The 26,815-nt window shown below is 45.9% G+C and overlaps 1 protein-coding gene across 6 annotated transcripts in view; it reads left to right on the top strand.

Moving 5' to 3' along the window:
* camta1 (calmodulin binding transcription activator 1) overlaps positions 1-26,815 on the top strand; it is an 880,549-nt gene that overhangs the window by 742,503 nt on the left and 111,231 nt on the right. For all 6 annotated transcript variants that reach the window (XM_033048136.1, XM_033048135.1, XM_033048133.1 and 3 more), the window contains exon 6: positions 11,670-11,823. In XM_033048136.1, coding sequence (XP_032904027.1) covers positions 11,670-11,823 — 154 coding nt within the window. The remainder of the gene's footprint in view (positions 1-11,669; positions 11,824-26,815) is intronic.

Raw genomic sequence — 26,815 nt, 5'->3', positions numbered from 1 at the left:
CCACAGGGTCACAGGGAGAAGGTGGTCATTTATTGCTTGACTCCCAGTAGCTCTTGAGAAGGTGAGCTGCTATCTTAGACACTGGCATTTTGGGTGAATAAGTTGCTCCCACCATGCTGAGCAGTAGCAGGTTCAAGTGGTGATGAACTGAATGATTAACATGTCTCTATGAAATGACTTCACTGTTCTTAATGGCCACATTTCAAGGTGTCATCAATGGCTAATATTAAGAGACGTTTTATTGTTATAATTTTATAATTATAATATGAACTTACAAAATTCTTAAGGGGTTGGACAAGCTAGAAGCAGGAAGATTGTTCCCGATGTTGGGGAAGTCCAGAACAAGGGGTCACAGTTTAAGGATAAAGTGGAAATCTTTTAGGACTGAGATGAGAAAAACATTTTTTACACAGAGAGTGGTGAATCTCTGGAATTCTCTGCCACAGAATGTAGTTGAGGCCAGTTAATTGGCTATATTTAAGAGGGAGTTAGATGTGGCCCTTGTGGCTAAAGGGATCAGGGGGTATGGAGAGAAGGCAGGTACGGGATACTGAGTTGGATGATCAGCCATGATCATATTGAATGGCGGTGCAGGCTCGAAGGGCCGAATGGCCTACTCCTGCACCTATTTTCTATGTTTCTATGTTTCTATGAGGTAATGGAATTGACATGGTGACCATTGTTCTGTTATTTTTGTGTTTCTCTGTATCAAACTCTATTCCGAGGTTTTGGCATTGATATAGCTTTATTATTGTCACATGCACCATGAGACAAAGGAAAACATTGTTTTGCATGCTGTCCAATAGTAGAAGAAGGGTCTCGACCCAAAACGTCACCCATTCCTTCTCTCCAGAGATGCTGCCTGTCCCCCCTGAGTTACTCCAGCATTTTGCTTCGGTGTATCTATCTTCGGTGTAAACCAGCATCTGCAGTTCCTTCCTACACCTACTATATTATACATGAGTACAACCAAGCCACACGCCAGTACTACAGGTACTGCAACAAGTAAAATTACCAGAGTATAGAATATGGTCCCACAAGCTGACAGCGTTATAGCTACTGGGAAAGTACAGGTAAAATATGTGCAAGGATGAGCCTTGCTCTAAACCTCTGAAGCCCTCTTCTGAACCCAACGCTGCTTTCATCCTCAGCAATCCTACGGACATTTAAGACCATTGCAAGGGTTGGATAGGCACCGTCAGTTATAACCAGTGTATGGGTAGTGCAAGACAAAATCTAGTCAGCCATTGAGTTCGAGCCTCAAAAATGGCTTAAGCTTTGCACTGGGGCTGAGAGCAGCACACAGATTCATTTGAGAAAAGGAGAAAAACAAATCTGAACAATCGAGTCCCTCCGAATCCTAAAACAAATATGCAGTGAAGTATCATTAGTAGTCATTACTAGTTCCTGGGCAATATATAAATTCCGTTTTAATGCAACCTTTATTCTTTCATTTTTCATGAGGAACAGACATCAGATTAATGATAAAGCCATGGACCAGATGTAACACTACGCCAAGGTGATTTATTGGCCACTTAGCGTTGATGAAGCAGCAAACAAGAGTCAAACTGTTGTTATGGCTCTGTTTGCCTTCATCAGACTATTTACTCTGCATTCTGGGGGCTACTCGGTATGCAGCTCATGCACGCCAAGAATCTTAGGACAGATAAGTGAACAGAATCGACTGGGTTGAAAATCATTCCCTGTGAATTCCCACTGCACATAACATTGGCTTTCTATCCACTTTCTATTTACTTGTCGTTCTTTGTTCTTTATTTCTGTCGAGGAAGAGAAAGGGGAATTAAAGGCTAAAATGGAAAGATCCTCGTTCTCTCTCGCTCTCTCGCTCTTTGTATTTTATCACCACTGCTGTAGTTGTTCATTCTGCTGATTTTTACATCTGATTTTTCTGCTGAGGATTACATTGGGAAAAGCAGCAGAGAGACCGGTCTTTCTGCCTAACTGGTATGTGCTGGGGCTTAACATTCAACACACGCCTCCTCCCACCTTATCCTACCTCACTCTGTCAGCAAGCATATCTATTTTTTTCCTTTCCCCCCTCGCATACTTTTCCAACTTCCTCTTCAGTGCATCTCCACTCTTCTCCGCACCCACTCCCGAAGGTGATGAATCCCTCATTCGAAGAAGATTCACCCAAATTCCCTTTTGGGTTTATTAACGATCGTCTTATGTTTATGGTCTTTGATTTTCGATCCTCCCTCTTCATTGTAGGTACCACGTCCTTCATGCTCTGCTTGCTTCTGGACCCTCACAGTGTTGAACTGAAGACTCGCTAATCTCACCCCTCCTTTGTCCTATAGATTTCCCACTATCATAGAACAATGGAATAGAAAAGCTGGGAAATTCCCGGCCAGTCAAGCAGCCCTTGCGCAGAAAGAAACAAGACATATACACAGAGACATACAGTACAGAAGGGTGTACTAAGTCAAGGGTGGTGAATCTGTGGAAATTATTGCCACAGGCGACTGTGGAGGCCAAGTCAATGGATATCTTTAATGCGGAGATTGACATATTCTTGATTAGTAAGCATGTCAGGAGTTATGGGGAGGAGGCGGGAGAAGGCAGGAGAAGGCAGGAGAAGGCAGGAGAATGGGGTTGAGAGGGAAGGATAGATCAGCCATGATTAAATGGCAGAGTAGACTTGAAAGACCAAATGGCCTAATTCTGCTCCTAGAGCTTATGAAGTCCACATTGGACATAAAACCCTCGTTTATACTGATTCTGTAGTCGCCCCATTGTAATTTCCCTCCATCCCCATCAACTTCCCCCCACACATTAGAGTTACATTGGCCAATTAATCTACGAATGAACATTGGTGATGTGGAAGAAACTTTGTTGAATCTCAGTCTCCAGAACTCCTCATGTCCCTCGGTTTCATGTCGATTGGAAAGTGCCGGACCTGGCTCCTGGTCTGTGTTGCTTTCCAGTTTATGTCAACATACATGTCTCAGCTTTGCTGAGTAAAGGGGAGGAAGAAAGCAGAGAGAGGTTCCAGCGTTTGATCGACCACAGCTCAGAACCAAGGACTAATGAAGCAATAATACCTGTGCGCCCAAGCAACCAGGCAAGCGCCACGACCAGTTTGCAGAAGTGCAAAGCTTCCTTTACAAACCAGTGTTTCAGTTTCCATGGTAACTCATATCAGTTGAAAATAATAAAAGAGGGAATAGCAAGTTACAAAGTAAACTCACTCTTTTGTCATTATAGTGACAACGTGCTGGTATCCAGGTAACTGTCTTGTACAAGGTACCACGATGGCAACCAGTGCTTCTTGGTAACATCATTGCGATGACTCTGTGAGTCCCCACAATAAGAACCTGCCGATGGTTTTGTTGTAATATATAACTCCTCAATTTCCTGATGTGCTGTCGGGGAGCTGGTAATTGCATTCCTCCCAAACTCAGCTGCGACCAGATTGCGCGTTGATTGCGATCGAAGGGGAAGGTTGAGAACATTTGTTTCGGAGTCTTCTGGCTTAACCTGACAGCGTCAGGCTTCCTCCTCCGTGCTGGGCTTGCTCGCTCATAGGACGATGTGCTGGAGACAGTGCGGTCGATGGTGGGAGACGAGGGCTGGAGCTAGGGCGCAGGTGTGGCCCTTTGTGGAAACTTGAAAGAAGAGGCACAGATTTCTAATTCAAGACAGTTAAAATAAAAACAAAGTCAAGAAAATTCTGGGAACACCCAGAGTGTTTGCTGAGTTGACTGGAATTGCCCTCATGCCCAAGGATTGTGAGGAGGAAGGTGGGATCAGGAGAATTACTTTTTAGTTTAGTTTAGTTTAGTTTAAAGATACAGCGTGGAAACAGGCCCTTCAGCCCACCGAGTCTGCACCAACCAGCGATTCCCCGCACATTAATGCCCCTGTCCCACTTAGGAAACCTCAGGAGACTTTGCGCCCCACCCAAGGTTTCCGTGCGGTTCCCGGAGGTTGCAGGGGGTTGCCGGAGGTTGCAGGTAGTGGAAGCAGGTAGGGAGACTGACAAAAACCTCCGGGAACCGCATGGAAACCTTGGGTGGGGCGCCAAGTCTCCAGAGGTTCCCGTTCAGGTTTCCTAAGTGGGACAGGGGCATAACACTACTCTACACACACTAGGGACAATTGTTTACATTTCTACCAAGCTAATTAACCTATAAATCTTTGGAGTGTGGGAGGAAACCTAAGAAAACCCACGGGCCTGTGTGTCATGGGGAGTACGTACAAGCTCCGTACATACAAGCACTCATAGTCAGGATCAAACCCGGGTCTCTGGCACTGTAAGGCTGCACCACTGCACCATTAGCTGAGAAAAATGTCGTCATTCTCAGATTTACCGTCAATGATTGATCAACCAAAGCCTGCGACGCGGGGAAGAGAGAACCAAAGTTCTCCCACATGAAGGGCTCGGCTCTAATTTGTATTCTCTTTCCCAATCCTCAAATCCCCAAATAGCGAAAATATTTTATCTCCCACTGCTCTTGGGATCTATTCATGTCTTTGAATCACTTTTGAGTCATCCCAGCTCTTCTAAATTCATAGGAATATAGCGCTAGATTGTTTTTGTTTCTGAATAATTTAACACACGAATGTTCATATTGTTCTGGTAAATCTACGGTATACTCCCTCCATTGTTAATGTATCCTTCTGAGGATACTCAACTTGAGTACTTCTTGTTTGGCCGACCCAGGGTTCTGTTTCATTCGAGAATAACTTTACTCACCTGCATTCTAGTCAGAGCCATGGAGCAGCTGAGCACAGGAAGAAGGGTTTCGGCCCGAAACGTTGCCATTTTCCTTCGCTTCATAGATGCTGCTGCACCCGCTGAGTTTCTCCAGCTTTTTTGTGTACCTTTTGTGCAGTTCCTTCTTAAACACAGGAAAAGGCCCTTTGGCCCACCTTGCCCTTACTGACCAAGTTGGCTTATTGACCTAGTCGCATTTGTTTCCATTTGCCCTCGCCCTCTGTGTTCATCCTACCCGTATATCTGTCCAAATGCCTTTTAAAAGTATCCGCCTCTATCACTTCCTTTGGCGGCTCATTCCAGATGGATGAAAAACATGCCTAGATAGATAGATTCTCGATTAGTATGCGTGTCAGAGGTTAAGGGGGGAAGGCAGGCCAATATGGTTAGGAGGGAGAGACAAATCAGCCATGATTCAAATTCAAGTTCAAGTTCGCATTTATTGTCACATGCACCAATTGGTTACCATACAGCCTACGAATACAAAGAACACAACACATAATAGAATTTAACATAAGCCTCCACCACTCTGGAATCAACATTTCTCACTGTGATGGAAGGCAATAAAGTTCGGTCAATCTTCCTGAATGGCGGAGTAGACTCGATGGGCCGAATGGCCTAATTCTGCTCCTATCACTTATGGTCTTATGAGTGTTCACTTTATCCATGCCCTTCAGGATCTTGTATACCTCAGCCCCTTATGCTACAAAGAAAAAGGTCCCAGCCTATCCCTCCTCTCCCTATAATCCAAGCCCGCAAGCCCAGGCAATATGCTGGTGTATCTCTTCAATTGGAGATATTGTTCTTATTGCCGGGCAACCAGAACTGCATACAATACTCCTCATGTGGTCGCATCAATGAGCTGTACAGCTGTATCATGATGTCCCAACTTTTGTATTCGATGATTCATAGAAACATAGAAAATAGGTGCAGGAGGAGGCCATTCGGCCCTTTGAGCCAGCACCGCCATTCATTGTGATCATGGCTGATTGTCCCCTACCAATAACCCGTGCCTGCCTTCTCCCCATATCCCTTGACTCCACTAGCCCCTTGATTCAAGCATGCCAAACGCCTTTGACACCAACTTGTCTACCTGAATTATAAACTCATTGAACTATAAAGGTCAGAAGTGATAGGAGCAGAATTAGGCCATTCGGCCCATCAAGTCTACTCCACCGTTCAATCTTGGCTGATTTATCTCTCCCTCCGAATCCCATTCTCCTGCTTTCTCCCCATAACCCATTGCCACCGTACTAATCAAGAATCTATCTATCCCTGCCTTAAAATTCCATTGACTTGGCCTCCACTGCCTTCTGTGGCAAATAATTCCACAGGAGTGGAATAACCCTCTGACTAAAGAAATCCCTCCTCATCTTCCTAAAGGAACATCCTTTAATTCTGAGGCTATGACCTTTAGTCTTGTTCCCACTAGTGGAAACATCCTCTCCTCATCCACTCCATCCATGCCTTTTACTATTCGATAGGTTTCAATGAGACCCCCCCACCCCCTCATCCTTCTAGGTCCTTGGGTTATAGAAACATAGAAACATAGAAATTAGGTGCAGGAGTAGGCCATTCGGCCCTTCGAGCCTGCACCGCCATTCAATATGATCATGGCTGATCATCCAACTCAGTATCCCGTACCTGCCTTCTCTCCATACCCTCTGATCCCCTTAGCCACAAGGGCCACATCTAACTCCCTCTTAAATATAGCCAATGAACTGGCCTCGACTACCCTCTGTGGCAGGGAGTTCCAGAGATTCACTACTCTCTGTGTGAAAAAAGTTCTTCTCATCTCGGTTTTAAAGGATTTCCCCCTTATCCTTAAGCTGTGACCCCTTGTCCTGGACTTCCCCAACATCGGGAACAATCTTCCTGCATCTAGCCTGTCCAACCCCTTAAGAATTTTGTAAGTTTCTATAAGATCCCCTCTCAATCTCCTAAATTCTAGAGAGTATAAACCAAGTCTATCCAGTCTTTCTTCATAAGACAGTCCTGACATCCCAGGAATCAGTCTGGTGAACCTTCTCTGCACTCCCTCTATGGCAATAATGTCCTTCCTCAGATTTGGAGACCAAAACTGTACGCAATACTCCAGGTGTGGTCTCACCAAGACCCTGTACAACTGCAGTAGAACCTCCCTGCTCCTATACTCAAATCCTTTTGCTATGAAAGCTAACATACCATACGCTTTCTTCACTGCCTGCTGCACCTGCATGCCCACTTTCAATGACTGGTGTACCATGACACCCAGGTCTCGCTGCATCTCCCCTTTTCCTAGTCGGCCACCATTTAGATAATAGTCTGCTTTCCTGTTTTTGCCACCAAAATGGATAACCTCACATTTATCCACATTATACTGCATCTGCCAAACATTTGCCCACTCACCCAGCCTATCCAAGTCACCTTGCAGTCTCCTAGCATCCTCCTCACAGCTAACACTGCCCCCCAGCTTAGTGTCATCTGCAAACTTGGAGATATTGCCTTCAATTCCCTCATCCAGATCATTAATATATATTGTAAATAGCTGGGGTCCCAGCACTGAGCCTTGCGGTACCCCACTAGTCACTGCCTGCCATTGTGAAAAGGACCCGTTTACTCCTACTCTTTGAGTTATAAAGGTCAGCCTTCCATTATCTTTTTGATCATTTTCTGTGCCTGTGGGGAAGAGAGAACCAAAGTTCTCCCACATGACCTTTTATGTGTGCTTCATTCATGAAGAAACTATTATTTTTGATTTGCACGTCATTCCATTATCTAAGGACGGTGAGGGAGGGGGGGGGGGGGGAGACCAGGGAAGTGGAGACCAGTTAGCCAAACATCTGTGGCTGGGAAATTACTGGGATTTATAATTAAGGCAGGAGTGACTGAACACCTTGCCAGTGTCCAGTTGATCAGAGGAAACAGCATGGGTTTGAAAAGGCCAGGTCGTGCCTGATGAACCTGATTGAATTTTTTCAAAAGGGTGACCAGGGTGGTAGGATAAGGGAATGTGTATGGATGTTATTTGTGCAAACGTCTCGGGGAATTCAATGAAATGCCCAGAAGATATTGAGCTAAAGTTAAAGCTCCTGAAATTGAAGGCATATCATTGACCTGCCGACAAAACGAGCAGCAGGAAAACAGGAGCAGAGAAAATACACAAAATCTTGGATTAGTAGGACCTGACTACTGGGGTCTTGCCCAGGTCTGCGTTTAAAATGTTACATTACAAAGTGATATGAACAGGTTACGTTGATGAACTAAACTGTGCCAAATAGACTTGGCTATGCTGGCAAGTCTGAGACCATCCACTTTGAAGAAGAAAATCTTACACCTGTGTGTTGGGAAGATTTGTTGAAAGGTTGTGATTAGGCAGATGGAATAGGAATAGGCAGCTCGGGACTGCTCTGGCCTCTGCCACAGAAGGCTGTAGAGGCCATGTCAGTGGATATTTTTAAGATATATAGATTCTTACAGGGTATGGGGAGAAGGCAGGAGAATAGGGCTAGGAGGGAGAGATAGATCAGCCATGATTAAATGGCGTAGACTTGATGGGCTAAATGACCTAATTCTACTCCTATTCCCTATGACCTTATTATAACACAAGTGCACACCAGTTGGGCTGAATGGCCAGTTATTGAACTATATATTCCAGGCATCCTTTGCATAAACAAATGCATATAACCATATATAACCATATAACAATTACAGCACGGAAACAGGCCATCTCGACCCTTCTAGTCCGTGCCGAACACGTATTCTCCCCTAGTCCCATATACCTGCGCTCAGACCAAAACCCTCCATTCCTTTCCCGTCCATATAACTATCCAATGGCATGGTGGGTTCCACATTTCTACTGATCTCGGGCTAAATGTCGTTATTGTTTATTATTAAGAATGGCCCTGTGATTTTGGTCTCTCCCACTGCAAATATGTTTTTGCATCATCCGTACAAAACGTAATGTAGGAAACTGCAGCAAGTTTGTCAGACCCTCCACCACACTCAACCATTTAATGTATTCATGACTGATCCAGCCTGGGCCTGAATACTTCTTTCTCACGCTACCCCTCTTTCCTCTCCTTAGTAGTTTTAATGTCTGTCAATCTGTGCCTGGAATATGTTCATCGACTCCAACTCCACGACTCCCTAAGGTTGAGAAGTTTAATAATTCATGACTGGCTTAGTGAAGAAATTCCTCCCTGTCTTCATCTGAAATGGGTAACTCCTTGTTCTGAAACGATGTCCCTGGTTCTAGGTTCCTGCACTCTCTTTACAAGCACCCTCTTGGCAGTCCCCCTTTTTAGCCCCCCTGCATTCTCCAAACATCAGTGAGTGTGGGCCAGTCCTGCTCAACCCCTTGTCATCCACCAAGCCCTTCATCCCAGGAGTCAACCTAATGAAGCTTCTCAACATTACCTCGAAGGCAAACATACCCGTCCTTATATTCAGTGACCAAAACACTATACATTACTTTTGATCTCTCGTTTTCACACCTTACCCTTCCATTTCTCTAGACTCCCTCCCCCCTGACTCTCACTCTGAAGATGGGTCTCAACCTGAAACGTCTTCACCGATTCCTTCTCTCCAGAGATGCTGCCCGTCCCACTGAGTTACTCCAGCATTTTGAGCCTATCTTTGGTGTAAAGCAGCATCTGCAGTTGCTTCCGACATGATTCATTACTCAAGGTGGTCTCATCGGCACCATTACCATGATCTCCACTCCTCACTTTTATTCTCTGTACTTTGCAATAATGGCCATCACGCTAATAGCCTTCCACATAGCTTGCCGTACTTGCGTGCTAACATTCTGCGTTTTGTAATGTAACCCCCAAATCCCCTTATCAAATCACTTTCGTAATTTTAGAGAATTCTATCTGCTCACAGCTTGGCATCAAAGAGCTCCTGGCTCTTCAGCGTTCCCTGATAGAGGAAAAAAATAGCCTCACAGTTCAGTATTACCCTGGCGACTTTCCCTTTGGGACTTTCTATATAGACATTTTAATAATGCAGGCACTCGAACTCTAATAAAAAACAAGGGCCTCCATCACCACCACTGTGGTTTGTGGCTAATGTGTTTTCCCCAATGTGTTTCATTGCTGCCACTGCCAACCATAGGGTGTCTAGATGGGACTTTGCCCCTTAATATTACCATTCACCAGCCGGCTCATTGGAATGGAAGCAAACTATGAATTATCCAGATTATCTTGTTGCTCCAGGTGAATGGAAAGGAAATTACAGGTAGAAATACGATTGGCACTTTGACAGCATCTCATTGCCCCCTGGCTCCAAAACCTAGGGAAACTGGGATTGTAAATGCAATCATCACCTCCTGCCTGGACCATGTGCCATCCTGGGATTATGTGGCTGTTTCTTCATAGTTGTTGATCAGATACCTGGAACTCGTGACACTTTATGGGAACAGCCTTAGTACGAGGACTGCAGCGTTTCAAGGAGGCAGCTCACTCCCTCCGTCTCAGGGGAGATTAGGGACTAGCAATGAAGGATGGCGTTCCCAGTGGTTCCCCTGTTTCAGAACCGCAAAATAAAGAAATACTGTTCAAAAGACAGAGAGAAATAACAAAATGGATGATACTCACCAGTTGGAGTCAGAGCTAATCATGAAAGGATTCTGGCTAATACACTGGAGGCGGTGGAGCAGCGTTAGAGTTGCTGCCTTAAAGCGTCCGAGATCCGGATTTGATCCCGACTATGGGCGCTTGTCTGTACGGAGTTTGTACGTTCTCCCCGTGACCTATGTGGGTTTTCTCTGGGTGCCCCAGTTTCTTCCCACATTCCAAAGACATGCAGGTTTGTAGGTTAATTGGCTTGGTATAATGGTAAATTGTCCCCAGCGTGTTGTGGGATGGTGTTGGTGTGCGGGGATCAAGATCCAAGATCCAAGAGAGTTTATTGTCATGTGTCCCAGAAAGGACAATGAAATTCTCGCTTTGCTTGGATCGCTGGTCAACACGGACTTGGTGAGCCTAAGGGCCCGTTTCCGTGCTGTTAGTCAAACTAAACTAAACACTCATATATTAGTGGAGTTTTATTACCACTCAAAGAAACCACGGATTGCCAGTATTGCCTCTTTATTTAAAAAAAAAAAGCTATCTAAAGGTCCTGTGCCACTTGGGCGTCATTTGCACGTCACCCAGGAGGCGGGCGAAGATTTTGTGAATCCCAAAATCCTGCAGCGCCGCGCACAACTACCTACGCCACCACATCTCACCACGCGCTGTGCGCGCGTCACGACATGCGCGTGACGCGTAAATGACGCCCAAATAACGCCCAAGTGGGGCAGGCCCATAAGTTGTCTCATTCAGTCTGAAGAAGGGTCTCGACCTGAAACGTCACCCATTCCTTCTCTCCGAAGATGCTGCCTGCCTGTCCCACTGAGTTACTCCAGCAATTTGTGTCTAACTTCATCACTTTGTAGATGTGGTCAGAAGCCAATACACCTGTTACAGTTTCCCCTGGCACGGCAATATTTCTTTCATGTACGTATGCATGCAAGTTTTTTTAGTTCACGTTTGAATCTGCTTACACCACCTTGATGCGCAGCGGATTCCTGAGCACAGGATTGCCCTCCTCTCTTCCCATTTGGGTTCTTCCACCCAGGCAGTTCTGGCCTACAGTTGAATTGTGTTACTGTAATATATTTGATTCAAGTTCATGCAGATCAAATTCTTCTATTGTTGTTTAAGAAGGAACTGCAGATGCTGGAAAATCGGAGGTGCACAAAAATGCTGGTGAAACTCAGCGGGTGCAGCAGCATCTATGGAGCGAAGGAGATAGGCAACGTTTCGGGACGAAACGTTGCCTATCTCCTTCGCTCCATAGATGCTGCTGCACCCGCTGAGTTTCTCCAGCATTTTTGTCTACCTTCTTCTATTGCTGGTTTGGTCACAATGTCTAAAGTTGTGTTTGTTTTTTTTGTCTCTCGCAGAACCCTGACATTGTATTGGTCCATTACCTGAATGTACCAGCCATCGAAGACTGTGGCAAGCCTTGTGGTCCGATACTGTGCTCCATCAACACCGACAAGAAGGAATGGGCGAAGTGGTCGAAAGAGGAGCTGATCAGCCAGCTTAAACCCATGTGTGAGTGTCAGCTTCAGCAATACTTCCCAATGTGCTCCTTTACGTGGCATTGTACGCTGGATTGCCCTGGAGTCTCCTGGAATCCGAGACACCACGGTGGGCAAATCGTGCGGGAAAAATAGCGTTGAATTTTTTAAATGTTTCCTTGACATCCTATGCTCAAAAGTGTTGGGCATTGGGGAAATATGTTCTCTGGCTGACACTAATTGGTCGAGATGCTATTTGTTTTCAGTTTGGCTGCCCCATGAGAATGGGCATGGTGGTGATGAGATTGGAATTAAGTGGCGAAACCTCCAGGAATTTCTGCGTCCGCAGTTGGCGACCTCAACTGGAGGGAGGTTGAGAGAAACGGAGGCAGGCTGGGCTGCATCAACTGTGGGGAGCGCTGGTGCTTCCGAAACGGAAGATTGCGAGTTTGTTTCCTGCTGCAGAGATTTGAGCACAAAACCCAGATTGCCACGACGGGCTCTGTCAGAGGCACCGTCTCCCTGATGGGGTAGTAAACGGAATATACGGTCTATATGACGCGCGGTTGAAGTGTACGTGGCATTGTTTCGAAGGATCGTGGAGAATTGTCCAAGCTCGCATCTTCAAACTGGATACATTTTTCTCAATGGGGTTTGTAGGCATGAGGACAAGTTATGTCCATGGAGCTCAAGGGCAGAAAGAATCGTAACACGAAGGGAGAAAACTTGTGGGGGGGGAAAAAAAGAGGAATAAAAATGGAATTAAAGAAGAATAACACGCTGGCTGAGTGCCTTCGTTTCCTTGCGGGAGTCTTTGAGAAAATGTCGTGAGGGGAAGAACAGGCTGAGAAGAGAAAGTGCAGTGGCTTAATGTTCTGTGATGCCACGCACCATTTGCAACCCTGTAATAAGGCACAACTGCCCTGAACTGCTATGGAAAGCATTCCTCTGTAAAGCAGGTTTGATGAAAATTCAGACAGGAGGGCGGGGAGGAATGGAGGGGTAGCAATGAAAACACGGATTCCAGAAGGGAAAGGAATGAGCACACCAGGGGCAGGGGACCAGTCGCAGACCCATGCTTCTTTTAACGCAGGGAATTTATAATAGCAACGAGGGAGTTAACAGAAAATGTAATTCGGAGAGGGTCTGAGCTTGTTCACCAGTGCATTGTACATCCTTTTCCATCTGGCCACTTGCTTGGAAGAAACAATGCTGCATGCCTGCCACCTGCTGGATTTTGTGTACTATTACAGAATGAGATAAAGACAAATATCTTTATCGTACTTGAGTTTGAACTGATTATATCTATGTATGATATATCTGAACTGTTTGGATAGCATGCAAAACCAAGCGTTTCGCTGTACCTCAGTACACGTGACAATAATAGACTTCAACCCAAACAAAGCACAAAGGTCCAAGAGATGGATGATCAGCCATGATCATATTGAATGGCGGTGCAGACTCGAAGGGCCGAATGGCCTACTCCTGCATCTATTTTCTATGTTTCTATGTAAGAGAAATAGAAAATGCACAAAGACACAGCAGGCCGTGCAGCATCTGTTGAAATAGAAAGATTACCCATGTTCCTTTTTACCAAGTCACAAGCTGACCCGATGAGTTTTTTTTAAATTTTATCTCATATTTCCAGCATCTGCCATTGTTACTTGTCAACACAAATGCACTTTGCATACATGGAGTTGTCATTGTTGGGCGAGCAGGGTGAAATTCTCAGTCGTTAGTTATTTGTGAGAGATTGATCGAATACCTTTCTCGGGTTTTGGAACTTTTGGTGAGGGAGTTCGCCAATCCTTTTTTTCTTGTTTCTCTCTCTTTCTTTCACAATTTACGTGTGAGTTTAATTTTAGTTTAGAGATACAGCGCGGAAACTTCGGCCCTTAGGCCGGCCTAGTCCCCATACACCAGCACTATCCTATACACTTGGAAGAATTTATAATTTTTACCAAAGCCAATTAACTTACAAACCTGAGGTACACAAGAAAGCTGGAGAAACTCAGCGGGTGCAGCAGCATCAATGGAGCGAAGGAAATAGGCAACTGAAGGAAATAGACTGAAGAAGGGTTTCGGCCCGAAACGTTGCCTATTTCCTTCGCTCCATAGATGCTGCTGCACCCGCTGAGTTTCTCCAGCTTTTTTGTGTACCTTCGATTTTCCAGCATCTGCAGTTCCTTCTTAAAAACTTACAAACCTGTATGTCTTTGGAATGTGGGAGGAAACCGGAGCACCCGCAGAAAACCCACACTGTCACGGGATGAATGTAAAAACTCTGTAAAGACAGCACCCGCAGTCAGGATCGAACCCGGGTCTCCAGCGCTGTAAGCTACCCAGCAACAGTGCCCACAGTTAATGGAGAGGATTCTGAGGGATAAGATTTTTTATTTAACTGGATAGGCAGGGGATGATTAGGGCCCCAAGTTACATCTCACAGAGGAGCAGATACCCCAGCATTTCGAGCAGAAGCGAAAGGCCTCCACCATAAAATGGCACCACAGTTGTTTTTGGGGGATGAGAGACTAATTGACCCAGATCCCACTCCAGATCTCCACATCAACACGAGACACAGAGTAGTCTGAGACACTCGCTCAGTTTGGTAGCGAGTGCTGCAATATCAGAGGTGCTACTTTTCAGATAAGGCATTGAATTGAGTCCAGTCAGCTAACTGTTAATGAAAGATCCTTTGGATCTATTTTACAGATGGGGAGGAGAGTCCCATCGTGTGTTTAAGAAAGAACTGCAGATGCTGGAAAATCGAAGGTAGACAAAAGTGCTGGAGAAACTCAGCGGGTGCAGCAGCATCAATGGAGCGAAGGAAATAGGCAACGTTTCGTCCCGAAACGTTGCCTATTTCCTTCGCTCCATTGATGCTGCTGCACCCGCTGAGTTTCTCCAGCACTTTTGTCTACCTTCTGAGTCCCATCATGTCCCGGGTCAAAATTTATCCTTGAAGTGTCACTGAAATAGATTATTTGACATTATTATCCGTTACTCCAACATCGATTAGAGTACTAATCCGTACTAAAATTGATTATCTAGCAATGTCTCTTTATTGTTTATCACTGTGGGAGCATGTTGTGCAGAAATTGACAACCAAGTTCTCCACAAATGGGATTTAATTTTAAGAATGTTCTTTGACATTTTATGCTCTAAAGTGTTCGGCATGGGAAAATATGTTCTTTGAATGACGGTCAACAAATTACTTAATGGGCTGCAAAAACACTTTGGGATTGTGCATCTAACTGAAGATACCTGGCCACTTCTGCCAGTTTCCATTAGTCAAACAGACAATTTTAATCAAAGTTATTGTCCATGGAATGCTCGTACTTCTCCCCGGGTTGGAGGGCTCACTGTATCCTCCAGTCTGGAATGGATCGGGGATTACCATGCTGGATCCCTTCCCAAAGTAAGAGAGGATGAAGCACATGGAGACAGACACAAAAAGCTGGAGTAACTCAGCGGGTCAGACAGCATCTCTAGAGAAAAGCAATCGATGACGTTTTGGGTTGAGACCTTTTCGGTCTGTCTGTGCACACGGAAACAGCAGTTAGATAGGGCTCTTAAAGATAGCGGAGTCGGGGGATGTGGGGAGAAGGCAGGAACGGGGTACTGATTGTGGATGATCAGCCATGATCACATTGAATGGCAGTGCTGGCTCAAAGGGCCGAATGGCCTCCTCCTGCACCTATGTCTATTGTCTATTGTGTAAACCCACCATCATAGTGTGCTTGTCATATGCTCATGTTTACATATTCTGTTGTGCTGCTGCAAGTAAGAATTTAATTGATCTATTTATTGGGATATTTGACAATAAAAGTTCGTGGAGACGATTCTGAGGGATAAGATTGTAAACATTTGGACAGACAGGGACTGATTATGGATAGTCAGCGTGTTTGTTTTACGTGGGAGATCGTGTCTTAGGAATCTGATTTTGAAGAAGTAACCGAAAAGGTTGACGTGGGCAAAGCCTTAGATTTTGTCTGTATGGATTTCAGCAAGACATTTGATAAAGTTCCATATGTTAGCCTGTTCTGGAAAGTTAGATCATTTTATGGTACTGGACCTGTACTCACTGGAGATTAGAAGGATGAAGGGGACCTCATTGAAACTTACCGAATAGTGAAAGGCCTGGATAGAGTGTATGCGGGAGCCTAGAATCAGAGGACGTAGCCTCAGAACAAAAGGACGTATCTTTGGAAAGGGGATGAGGAGGGATTTATTTAATCAGAGGGTGGTGAATCTGTGGAATTCATTGCCACAGAAAAGCTGTGGAGGCCGTCAATGGATATTTTTAAGGGGAAGATTGACAGTTACTTGATTGGTACAGGGATCAAGGGTATGGGGAGAAGGCAGGGGATTGAGGCTGGGAGGGAAAGATAGATCAGTCATGTTTGAATGGCGGAGTAGACTCATTGGCTGACAGGCCTACTTCTGCTGCTATGACAACGTTGGTGAACCGCGTTTGGCATATTTTGTTCAATTTTGCTCACCCGGCTCTAGGAAGGATGCTGTTGAGTTGTAAAGCGAGCAGCGAAGATTTAAGGTTTACAAGGATGTTGCCGGGGACGAGAGGGCTTCAGATGAGTCTTCAGATGAGGCAATGAACCCAGTTCAGTTCACTTCAGTTTATTGTCACGTGTACCGAGGTACAGTGAAAAGCTGTTGTTGTGTGTTAACCAGTCAGTGGAAAGACAAAACATGGTTACAATCGAGCCATTTACATTGTGCAGATACAGGATAAGTGAATATCGTTTAGTGCAAGGTGAAGCCAGCAAAGTCCAATCAAGGATAGTCCAAGGGTCACCAATGAGGTAGATAGTAGTTCAGGCCCCACCTGATAGGTTTATTGCCCCATCTGTGGCTCACTGTCAGGTAGTGGTGCGGGCGGCAACAGCAACCGCAATCTTCTTGGGGTGAAGCGGTTGAAGCGGGGAGCCATGGGACGGATATCGAGGCTTTTGTACAACAAGCAGAACACCAGAACAGAAAAACAAGTGGCAGGCAGGCAGGCAGGCAGGCAGGCAGGCAAGCAGACTTCACGGTTTGTCCCTTTAAATAGCAGTAAAAAACAAAAAAAAATTAAACTGACATTTACTATTGACCTTGTCTCCTTGGAGATGAACAGAAAATGTCAACAACTTGTCAGAGATGTAACAGAATGAAAACAAATGAAAGGTGTATAAATGCATTTATATTGTGGCTGTCTCTGGGTAATATTGCCATTTCTCTCGGTTGCTTTGACATTCACCTCGCCTGCCACACGACCATTTTCATTACATGAGACTTTGATTTGATCCGTGCGCTTGCAAAGAGCGTAGAAGCGGGGAAGAGGCAACTCAGCCCCTCCAATGCATTCCACCGCCCGAGCTGTGATCCAACTCCATGTATCCGACTCACCCCCCCTCCCCCCACCCCCGTGTTCCTTAATAGCCGTCATCGTCAAAAAAAGTATCAGTTTTTGATTTAAAATTAACTACTGACCTTCCGTAAGTTTTCATTTGCGGAGGTGGAGAGAGGATTGTGGTTGCGGTGTAATGGCTGAACTGAGGGTGAGACCTGTCAGCGTCAGCGTGGCTGTTCCTTGTGGATGTAATAAACAGCCTCCGGTCTTAACTTCATGTTTATTTAGAGTCCTAGAGTCACACAGCGTGGAAACAGGCCCTTTGGCCCGACTTGCCCTCACCGGCCAACATGTCCCAGCTACACTAGTCCCACCTGCCGGCGTTTGACCCATATCCCTCCAAACCTGTCCTATCCATGCACCTGTCTAACTGTTTCTTAAAACGTTGCGACAGTCCCTGCCTCAACTACCTCCTCTGGCAGCTTGTTCCATACATCCACCACCTTTTGTGTGAAAAAGTTACCCCTCAGATTCCTATTAAGTCTTTTCCCCTTCACCTTAAACTTTTGTCCTCTGGTCCTCGATTCCCTTACTCTGGGCAAGAGACTGTGCATCTCGTCGATCTAATCCTCTCATGATTTTATACACATTCTCATTCTAGTCCTTTGATCTCTCAGGGTTGATTGAAGATACTTGATCATTACTGATGCAAATCAGTAGGATTTTCAACAACAAAAAAGGCAAACGTGCAGAATATCTTCAAATATCAGTATAATGTGCTTGTTGGCAGGCTGTCACTTAGATTGCAAGTTATTCCTTACTCCTTAAGAAATGTGATGAGGTCACTTCTCCTTGAAGAATGTGGTGTTTTCCACGTAATCTCCAGTTGGTGGAGATTGCTGGGTTTGGCAGACACTGCCAAATAGCTTCCATGGCTCTAATTGTCACAATAGTTTGTGGTTCAAGACTGCCACCAGTGTGTGAGTATGGTTCACATCTCACCATTCTGTCACACTGCCGACCTTGAATTCATACTGCATCACTTTCCACTCAAAGAATAAACATTCCTCTCTGAGCTGCTCGGCACTATGGCCTTTGGCATTGGTTTCAAGGGGCTGCACTATTCCCGACAGTATTTCATCTGATTTAGCACAGCCCTTGGCACTTTGCTCACATCCTCAGAGAAAGACATCGGCCCTACTGCCACTCTGCCACTGGCTGCCATACACCAGCAATGCACAGGATATGTCCAAGGGTGATTTTAGGTTTAGATTTTTTAGGTTTTTTAGATTAGAGGTGAAGCATGGAAACAAGCCCTCTGGCCCACCGAGTTGGCGCCGACCAGCACATTATCCGACACACACTCGGGACAATTTACAATCTTCACCAAAGCCAATTAACCTACAAACCTGTACGTCTTTGGAGTGTGGGAGGAAACCGGAGCTCCCGGTGAAATCCCACGCGGTTACAGGGAGAAGGTACAAACTCCGTACAGACAAGCACCCACAGTCAGGATCGAACCCGGGTCTCTGGCACTGAGAGGCAGCAACTCCACTGTGCCAATCCACTGCTCCCACATTAAGTCCTGGTCAATATGCCAGGAGGACTTGGACATGTGGGAGTGCAGGAAAACCTCGTCAGGCCCTTGATGTGAAGAGCGTAAAGATAGACACAAAAAGCTGGAGTAACTCAGCGGGACAGGCAGCATCTCTAGAGAGAAGGACTGGGTGACGTTTCGGGTCGAGACCCTTCCTGGAGGTGCCCCCTGGTTGTTTGCAGGAGTGACTTTGGAGCAATGCGGAATGAAATGTCACCTACTCACATCATATGTCAGGGTGACCTGCATCTCATTGTCGACACCAGTGAAGTGGAGATCCTCCGAGAATTTGGGGGCCTGAGGTCTTGATGCATGGTGCCGCTGTTCAGGAAATTCAGAGGCTCATTTAGTCCATTAAACTAATGGGATCAGTGATTTCTTTAATTCATGTATTAGAATCGCTGCAGGTGTACCTGAAGGATTTTACGCTTCATCGTCTGTATATTGTGAATGTAGAGATCTGGGCAGGAACACCAGGACATGAGGGTCCATGCGTGTGTGCATCAGAACTCGGGCCCTGTGTCTGCAGATCAGAACTCAGGCTTATTAGGCCACAGGCCAACAGCTCCATGCAGTGTGTCTGCCCCAACACTGAGGCTAAATCTGCATCATAGCAAAAGGATTTGAGTACAGGAGCAGGGAGGTTCTACTGCAGTTGTACAGGGTCTTGGTAAGACCACACCTGGAGTATTGCGTACAGTTTTGGTCTCCTAATCTGAGGAAAGACATTCTTGCCATAGAGGGAGTACAGAGAAGGTTCACCAGACTGATTCCTGGGATGTCAGGACTTCCATATGAAGAAAGACTGGATAGACTCGGTTTGTACTCGCTAGAATTTAGAAGATTGAGGGGGGATCTTATAGAAACTTACAACATTCTTAAGGGGTTGGACAGGCTAGATGCAGGAAGATTGTTCCCGATGTTGGGGAAGTCCAGAACAAGGGGTCACAGTTTAAGGATAAGGGGGAAATCTTTTAGGACCGAGATGAGAAAATCATTTTTCACACAGAGAGTGGTGAATCTCTGGAATTCTCTGCCACAGAAGGTAGTTGAGGCCAGTTATTGGCTATATTTAAGAGGTAGTTAGATGTGGCCCTTGTGGCTAAAGGGATCAGGGGGTATGGAGAGAAGGCAGGTACAGGATACTGAGTTGGATGATCAGCCATGATCATATTGAATGGCGGTGCAGGCTCGAATGGCCTACACCTGCACCTATTTTCTATGTTTCTATCAGTTGGAGCATGTGGGCTTCAAGGTCTCGCGGGCTTCTTCCTGGAAAAGGTCCCAGAAGCGGCAGGAGGCCTGGCTGTAAACCAGGCCAGTTAGTTTCCATTCCACCGTCAGTCTGCAGCCAAGCCGGATCTTAGTTGCCCTTGAAGTGGTGAATGCCCAGCTAGAACTGGATAACAGTCCCTTAATGACTCCTGCCTGATGACATTGTGACCATTTTACAGACTGTGGGTTAAAGCAAGTCAGGAGGTCACCTGAAGAAGAGTCTTGACCTGAAACGTTACCTGTTCCTTTTCCCCCAGAGATGTTGACCCGCTGAGTTACTCCAGCATTTTGTGTCAATCTTAGATCAGTAGGATGGTTCTTTACTGAACACAGGACCATAGTCGCTGACCTGACCCTGCCCTGGACCTCTGGCAGCCCATGATTGTACTTCCTTACAGATGTCAAATGGAATGGATGCTGCTCTGCTCTCTGAAGTGTCGAACTTAAACTAGAGTCAGGCTGCAGAAAAAGACGAACAAGAATTTACTCCATGCATTTGATAAGAGGCGTTTTTGGTGACTCTCATAACTGGAAATCAGCTGGTTGGGGACTTCTGCACCAGCAGATCCAGAGCCCGCAGGCACATCTGGAGATCTGACTGTAAATATTTTTTGTTTCTTTGCCAGCGTTACTGGAGTTAAGGGCCATTCCTTGTGAGAGGATGTACATAGAACGGTACAGCATTGGAACAGGCCCTTTGGCCCACAATGTCCGCTCTGAGTTAAACTAATCTCCTCATCCTGTGCGTGATCCATACCCTTCCATTTCCTGGATATCCATGTGCTTATCCAAAAATCTGTAAAATGCCACTATTGTAACTGCCTCCATCACCAAACGTGACCATGCATTCCACGCACCCACGTCTCTGTGTGTAAAAAAACTTGCCTTGGTGCAAGTCTTTTAAACTTTGCCCCTCTCTCCTTCATTCTATGCCCTCAACTCTCTGACATCTCCTCTCCAGGAACAAGGGTTTGACTGCCCACCCCATCTATGCCTCTCATCATTTTATAAACTTCTATCCGGTCGCCCCTCAAACTCCATTGACCCAGAGAAAACAATCCGAGGTTGTCCAACTTCTTCATATAGCTAATACTTTCCAAATTCAGGAGGACCTCTTCCGCACCCTCTCCAAAGCCTCCACATTCCTCCTGTAATGGGGGAAGCACAACTGCACACAATACTCCAAATGCAACTAAGCCAATAAAGCTGCCGCAAGTCTTATACTTAATGCCCCTAGTGCCATGTGGTGGTATGACGGGGAATCTCGATTTGAACCTTCTCATTTGCAACACCACTGCTCTGAGTCTCACCAGTCATGACCTGACTGGTTTAAACCCTCCCTCGTAGAACATGAGCAAATCTCCCCACAAAGATATTGGTCCCCCCCCCCCCCCTCCAGTTCAGGTGCACCCTGTCCTCTTGTGCTCGTCACTTTAGTAAATACTGATGCATAGTCACGCTTTTCATTAGTGAATACAGATGAGAAATATTCATTTCAGATTCGCTTAAATTAACCCCCTGATGGGGTAACATTTTCATGCAAAGGGTGGTGGGTGTACGGAACGAGCTGCTGGGGGATGTAGCTGAGACAGGTACTATCGCAGCGTTGAAGAAAGGAACATGGAGAGGACAGGTTTAGAGGGTTATGGGCCAAACGCAGGTAGGTGGGACTAGTGTAGATGGACATGTTGGCCGGTGTGGGCAAGTTGGGCTGAAGGGCCTGTTTCCATGGTCAGGGTCACTTAATGTGTGTGGGATTTTGCCAGGCACAGATAGATCATGCATTTTCTCCATTGTCACATTGACCAGCCTTTAAAATTACTTCATGGGCACAAAGTACATCAGGATTGTGAAGGCCACTATATACATGGAATTATTGACAGTGCTGACGCAGATTGCTTGGTTCGCAGTGGGGGTGGAGATAGTGGAGGTGAGAGGCTGAATCTTATCTTTTTGCCTTTATTTGAAATTTGAAACATTCAATTCTATTTGCTATTAAATTGAAAGTTTGTGGTCCAGGTTGAGTTGAATGAAAGCTATGCAGATGTACTCTGTGTAGACAAACTGATTGCAATACATTGGTAGCAACTATCTGGCTTTTGAGAAGGTTACAGAATTAAACCCAGTGAAGGGTGACAGATTGCAAGCAGAGGCCTCTGGGTTTTGCATGCAAATTTCTTTTGAGTTCTTTTGAATATGCAAATTGTCTATTTAAAAAAAAAAAAGATATATATAATAAAAAAGCACTTTATGATGAGTCTGTAAGCTGTTGCTCTGAATAGCAAACACTGTGCACTGCAGCGTGGGTACTGATTTGTAATGAACACAGACACACAAATCCCAGCTACACTTCAACAGTCTATAAGGGGGAGGGATATCGGGAAATCTTCCTACATCAAACTTCAACTGCATCCAGATTCCACCAGCAGATTGTGCTAAATTTAGCTGCTTGGGTCAAAGGAGACGTATTGCCAAAGACTCCCTAGCTGAAACTGTCCTGGTTTCTATGTGTACAGGTTGTACAGCAAGAACATATTTATTAATACATTCTCTCCCCTGGTCTGCACGCACTGGAAAGAAGTGTTTCTGCTTTGATTTTGTAATGATGATGGTTTCTGGTACCTGCCACAACTACAAAACATCTTTCACTGTCAGCCTTCCCTCCCAATCCCAAAAGAGCCTGTTTTATTTCTGTTATGCCACGTCCTTCCCCCATCTCTCCTCGTGCTTGCTGTGCGCCGTGAATGAGCCCAGGAATGCGAGTTAAAATCCCCCGTCTCACTCTGGTGTCCATTGTTCATGCATGAGGCTGTGGGGCAAGGCGGAGGTGGCTGTCTGACAGGGGGAGTAGGAAGCAAAGGCCTTTCTACATGAGAGAGCGCGGCTTTCCTCACTGTGGGGGAAGATGCTGCTAACGCTGTGGGTTTAGTTTAGTTCAGAGATGCAGCGCGGAAACGGGCCCCTCGGCCCACCGAGTCCACACTGGCCAGCGATCCTCGCACATTAGCACTACTCTAACACACTAGCCACTAGCTGACGGGGAGAAGGTACAAACTCCGTACAGGCAGCACCCGTAGTCGGGATCGAACTCTGACGTTGTAAGGCAGCAACTCTACCGCTGAGCCACCATGCAGGGGAAACCAGAAACTAAACATGTGAAACTAAAGAACACTTTGACCTGGGGGTTGTGTGGAGACTACAAACCTATCTGAAAATGAGGGGGGAATGATGGCTGTGCCTTGGGGGCTAACCATTGTCCAATGCAGCCCAGATCCTGCAGATAATGTTCAATTTAAGGCGGCATGGTGGTGCAGCATTAGAGTTGCTGCCTTACAGCCCTTACAATGCCAGAGACCCGGGTTTGACCCGGACTACGGATGCTGTCTGTACAGAGTTTGTACGTTCTCCCCGTGACCGCGTGGGCTTTCTCTGAGATCTTGGGTTTCCTCCCACACGCTAAAGACATACAGGTTTGTAGGTTCATTGGCTTGGTATAAACGTAAAAATAAATTGTCGCTAGTGTGTGCAGGATAGTGTTAATGTGCAGGGATCGCTGGCCGGCACGGGCTCGGCGGGCCGAAGGGCCTGCTTCCGCGCTGTATCTCTGAACTAAACGAAACTAAATTGCTGGTACACAAAAAAGCTGGAGAAACTCAGCGGGCGCAGCAGCATCTATGGAGCGAAGGAGATAGGCAACGTTTCGTCCCGAAACGTTGCCTATCTCCTTCGCTCCATAGATGCTGCTGCGCCCGCTGAGTTTCTCCAGCTTTTTTGTGTACCTTCGATTTTCCAGCATCTGCAGTTCCTTCTTAAACTAAATTGCTGGTCGGTGCTGCGGCAGCGGAGGTTCAGGCATTAATCCCCCTGCGATACAGAGGGGGAAGTGCTCCAGCCATGGCTCCTGGTTCGAGATTAGCACGCGCGGATATTTGCCGGGGGGGGGGGGGGGGGGTCAGGACTATGCACGGCTGTGATGCCTTCCACAGTCAAACATGGCTTCCTTCCACTCATAGGCATTCCTAGTAGAAGCAGAGAAACACAGGGCTAAACAACTTGTCAGCACCAGCAGGAGATGCGAAGGAGAAAGAACAAAACCCTTTTACATAAAATGCACAAGGGAGATTGTTAACTGAAAAATGGCCGATATACCCACAACTGCGGGGAGATCAATAGAGAAGTAAAAATTCAAACACATTTTAGGTATTAATTCATGACTATAGAGACAGCCTGGGATCCCTGCTCCTTATTTTCTATCAAATAAAAGAGCAATGAACTATAAATATGAGTGTTCATGAATAATAGATTATCCACGACTTGCTCAGACCCTGCTGAGAATGTCGTGTTTAGTCATGTTCGGAGCGCTGGATTGGATTGCTGTACAGCGCTCCCGTTGAGATTGATTAAATGCTGTTGGTACAACTAAGGGTTCAGTCGGGATGTCAGTTGTGGCCCAAGTGTAAGCTGTGTGTCACCCCGGCCCACTGTGGGCCCTCTCCCCAGACTGCGAGCAGCCTGGCTACAAAACAGAAACTAAAGGGGGGGGGGGTGATACTGAGATTGGCAAATGGCGTTTCACGAGGACTGGGCCGCTCGCTATTCTCAGGAACTAGAAATAGAGATTGAAAACATGCAGGTGAAGCAGACTCTGAGGAGAGGCAGAATGGTTAATACATTGGAATTACCAACTGGAAAATACAAATAACTCTACAGAAGTAGTGGGCAGTGACAGATGATTTCTGTACAACTAAGACTGAACAATCCAGGGATCCAGAGTGAGGCGTTGCTCACTGCACTGCTACCTGTTTGAAAATTGATGATTTTGCGAAGTGCAATGTGACCATTGTTAATTCTATTTAATCACATTTTTCTTTCCGAATCTGGCTACTTTCCGTCTTTTACTCCATCTTTGGCTACACTTAAGCAGGTGGTGGCGAGCCACCTACTCGGGTCCAGTTTAGGTTAGAGATACAGCATGAAAACAGGCCCTTCGGCCCACCAAGTCCGCGCCAACCAGCGATCCCCGCCCACTTACACTATCCTACACGCACTAGGGACAATTTACAGTTATACCAAGCCAATTAGCCTACAAACCTGTCTGTCTTTGGAGTGTGGGAGGAAACCGGAGATCCCGGAGAAAAGCCCACACAGGGAGAACGAACAGTCTCCGTACAGACAGCACCCGTAGTCAGGATCGAACCTGTGTCTCTGGCGCTGTAAGGCAGCAACTCTACCGTTGCGCCACCGTGCCGCCACGGGTTGTTGCCTTTCTTCGGGCGAAGGTATTCCGCAGTGTCGCTGAGGAGAGAACTCCGGGATTTAGGCCAGTGCTATTGAAAGATAGGCGATATATTTCCCTATCAGGGCAGTGTGTGACCAGAGAGGCTCACAGAGATGGTGGTGTCCACGAGTGGTTTAAGCCTTTTTCATTCTTGGAGGCAGTAGTCATGGCTTTGGTAGATGTTGGCAAGAGTAGAAGAGATGAGTCACGGTGGAGCATCTTGTAAAAAGTGCAGTCCACGGCATGGAATAAGTCTGTCGCCCTTCCTACAGGTGTAGCTTAATCAACCATTCCCTTCAGGGCTATATATTAACATAATATTAATATATACTAGATTAACAGTATAATAAGTACTGTTGTAATGGTCTCCCTGATCAGCAGTGCAATCTACCCTCTCCTTGTGAATCAAAATGGGTTGACTGAAAGTAGCTGTCTAGAAAACAGAAATATATATATATTTTTATTTTATTTTATTTATTAGAAGTAAGTACAATACTTACAGGTGCCAAATATATGTTGACATGATACATTCTCTGTACAATTTTTTTTTTTTTTTTTTTTAAAGAAAGAAGTGAGAGAGAAAAAGATAATAGAGAGTAGAAGAATGTGGAGTGTGTATAAAAAGAGAAAGAGATAGTGAAGAAGGAAAGTAAGAAAGAAAAAGGAGCAAGAGAGAGATTAGCAAATAGGAGATAGGAGATGAGTTTTTATATTGTTGACCATGAAATATAAGGGAGGGGTTAGAGGCAATGTTTATCTATCTCGGGAAAAACAACTAGAATCACCAGGGCTTAGAAGGCACACAAACCAGGTACTGGTGAATGGGTTAAGTATGGATGGCTACTTGATGTTTGGCTTGGGACACGATGAGCCAATGGGCCTTGTTTCTGTGCTGTGCTTTAAGACTCTCTATCTTCGTGCGTTTGAGGCAGCAGAAGTCTGCAGCAGGGTGATGCCATCCGGTTCGACATCCGTAGGTGCCCGGCCTAAACAGGGCGCATGCTCCAGGTTGGCGCCAGGCTGCGGTGCTGCTGCTGCTGCTGTCTATGTATGTTGTCGTTCTCCTGACTGAGGTCCGTTGACAGGGCTCACCGCGGGGAGGTCGACAACATGAGCCCCAGACTCTCTGTCATTCTATGAAACACACCACATGGTGTAGGGAGGACTGTATATGGTTCATAGTTTGTGTCGAAACATGTGGTTCACAATCTGAAGGGGGAAGACAGAGAGCACGGGCTGGGGGAGGATTACACAGTAGAGTAGGTGAGGAGAACAGGCATGTAGGAAGGCAGATTTCCTGAATCCGATTGGTGTTTGCAATTAGTTGTTAAGTGATAGGAGCAGAATTTGGCCTTTTGGTCCATCAAGTCTACTCCGCCATTCAATCATGGCTGATCTATCCTTCCCTCTCAACCCCATTCTCCTGCCTTCACCCCATAACCCCTGAAATCCGTACTAATAAACCATTCCTCTTCTTCCATTGGCATGAATGTTACTGAATTTCAGAGGCGTAGAACATACAT

This window comes from Amblyraja radiata, chromosome 31 (genome assembly GCF_010909765.2).
Source record: "Amblyraja radiata isolate CabotCenter1 chromosome 31, sAmbRad1.1.pri, whole genome shotgun sequence".
NCBI lineage: Eukaryota > Metazoa > Chordata > Chondrichthyes > Rajiformes > Rajidae > Amblyraja > Amblyraja radiata.
The sequence above is the reverse complement of the archived record's forward strand: the minus strand, read 5'-3'. Positions and strand labels throughout refer to the sequence as shown.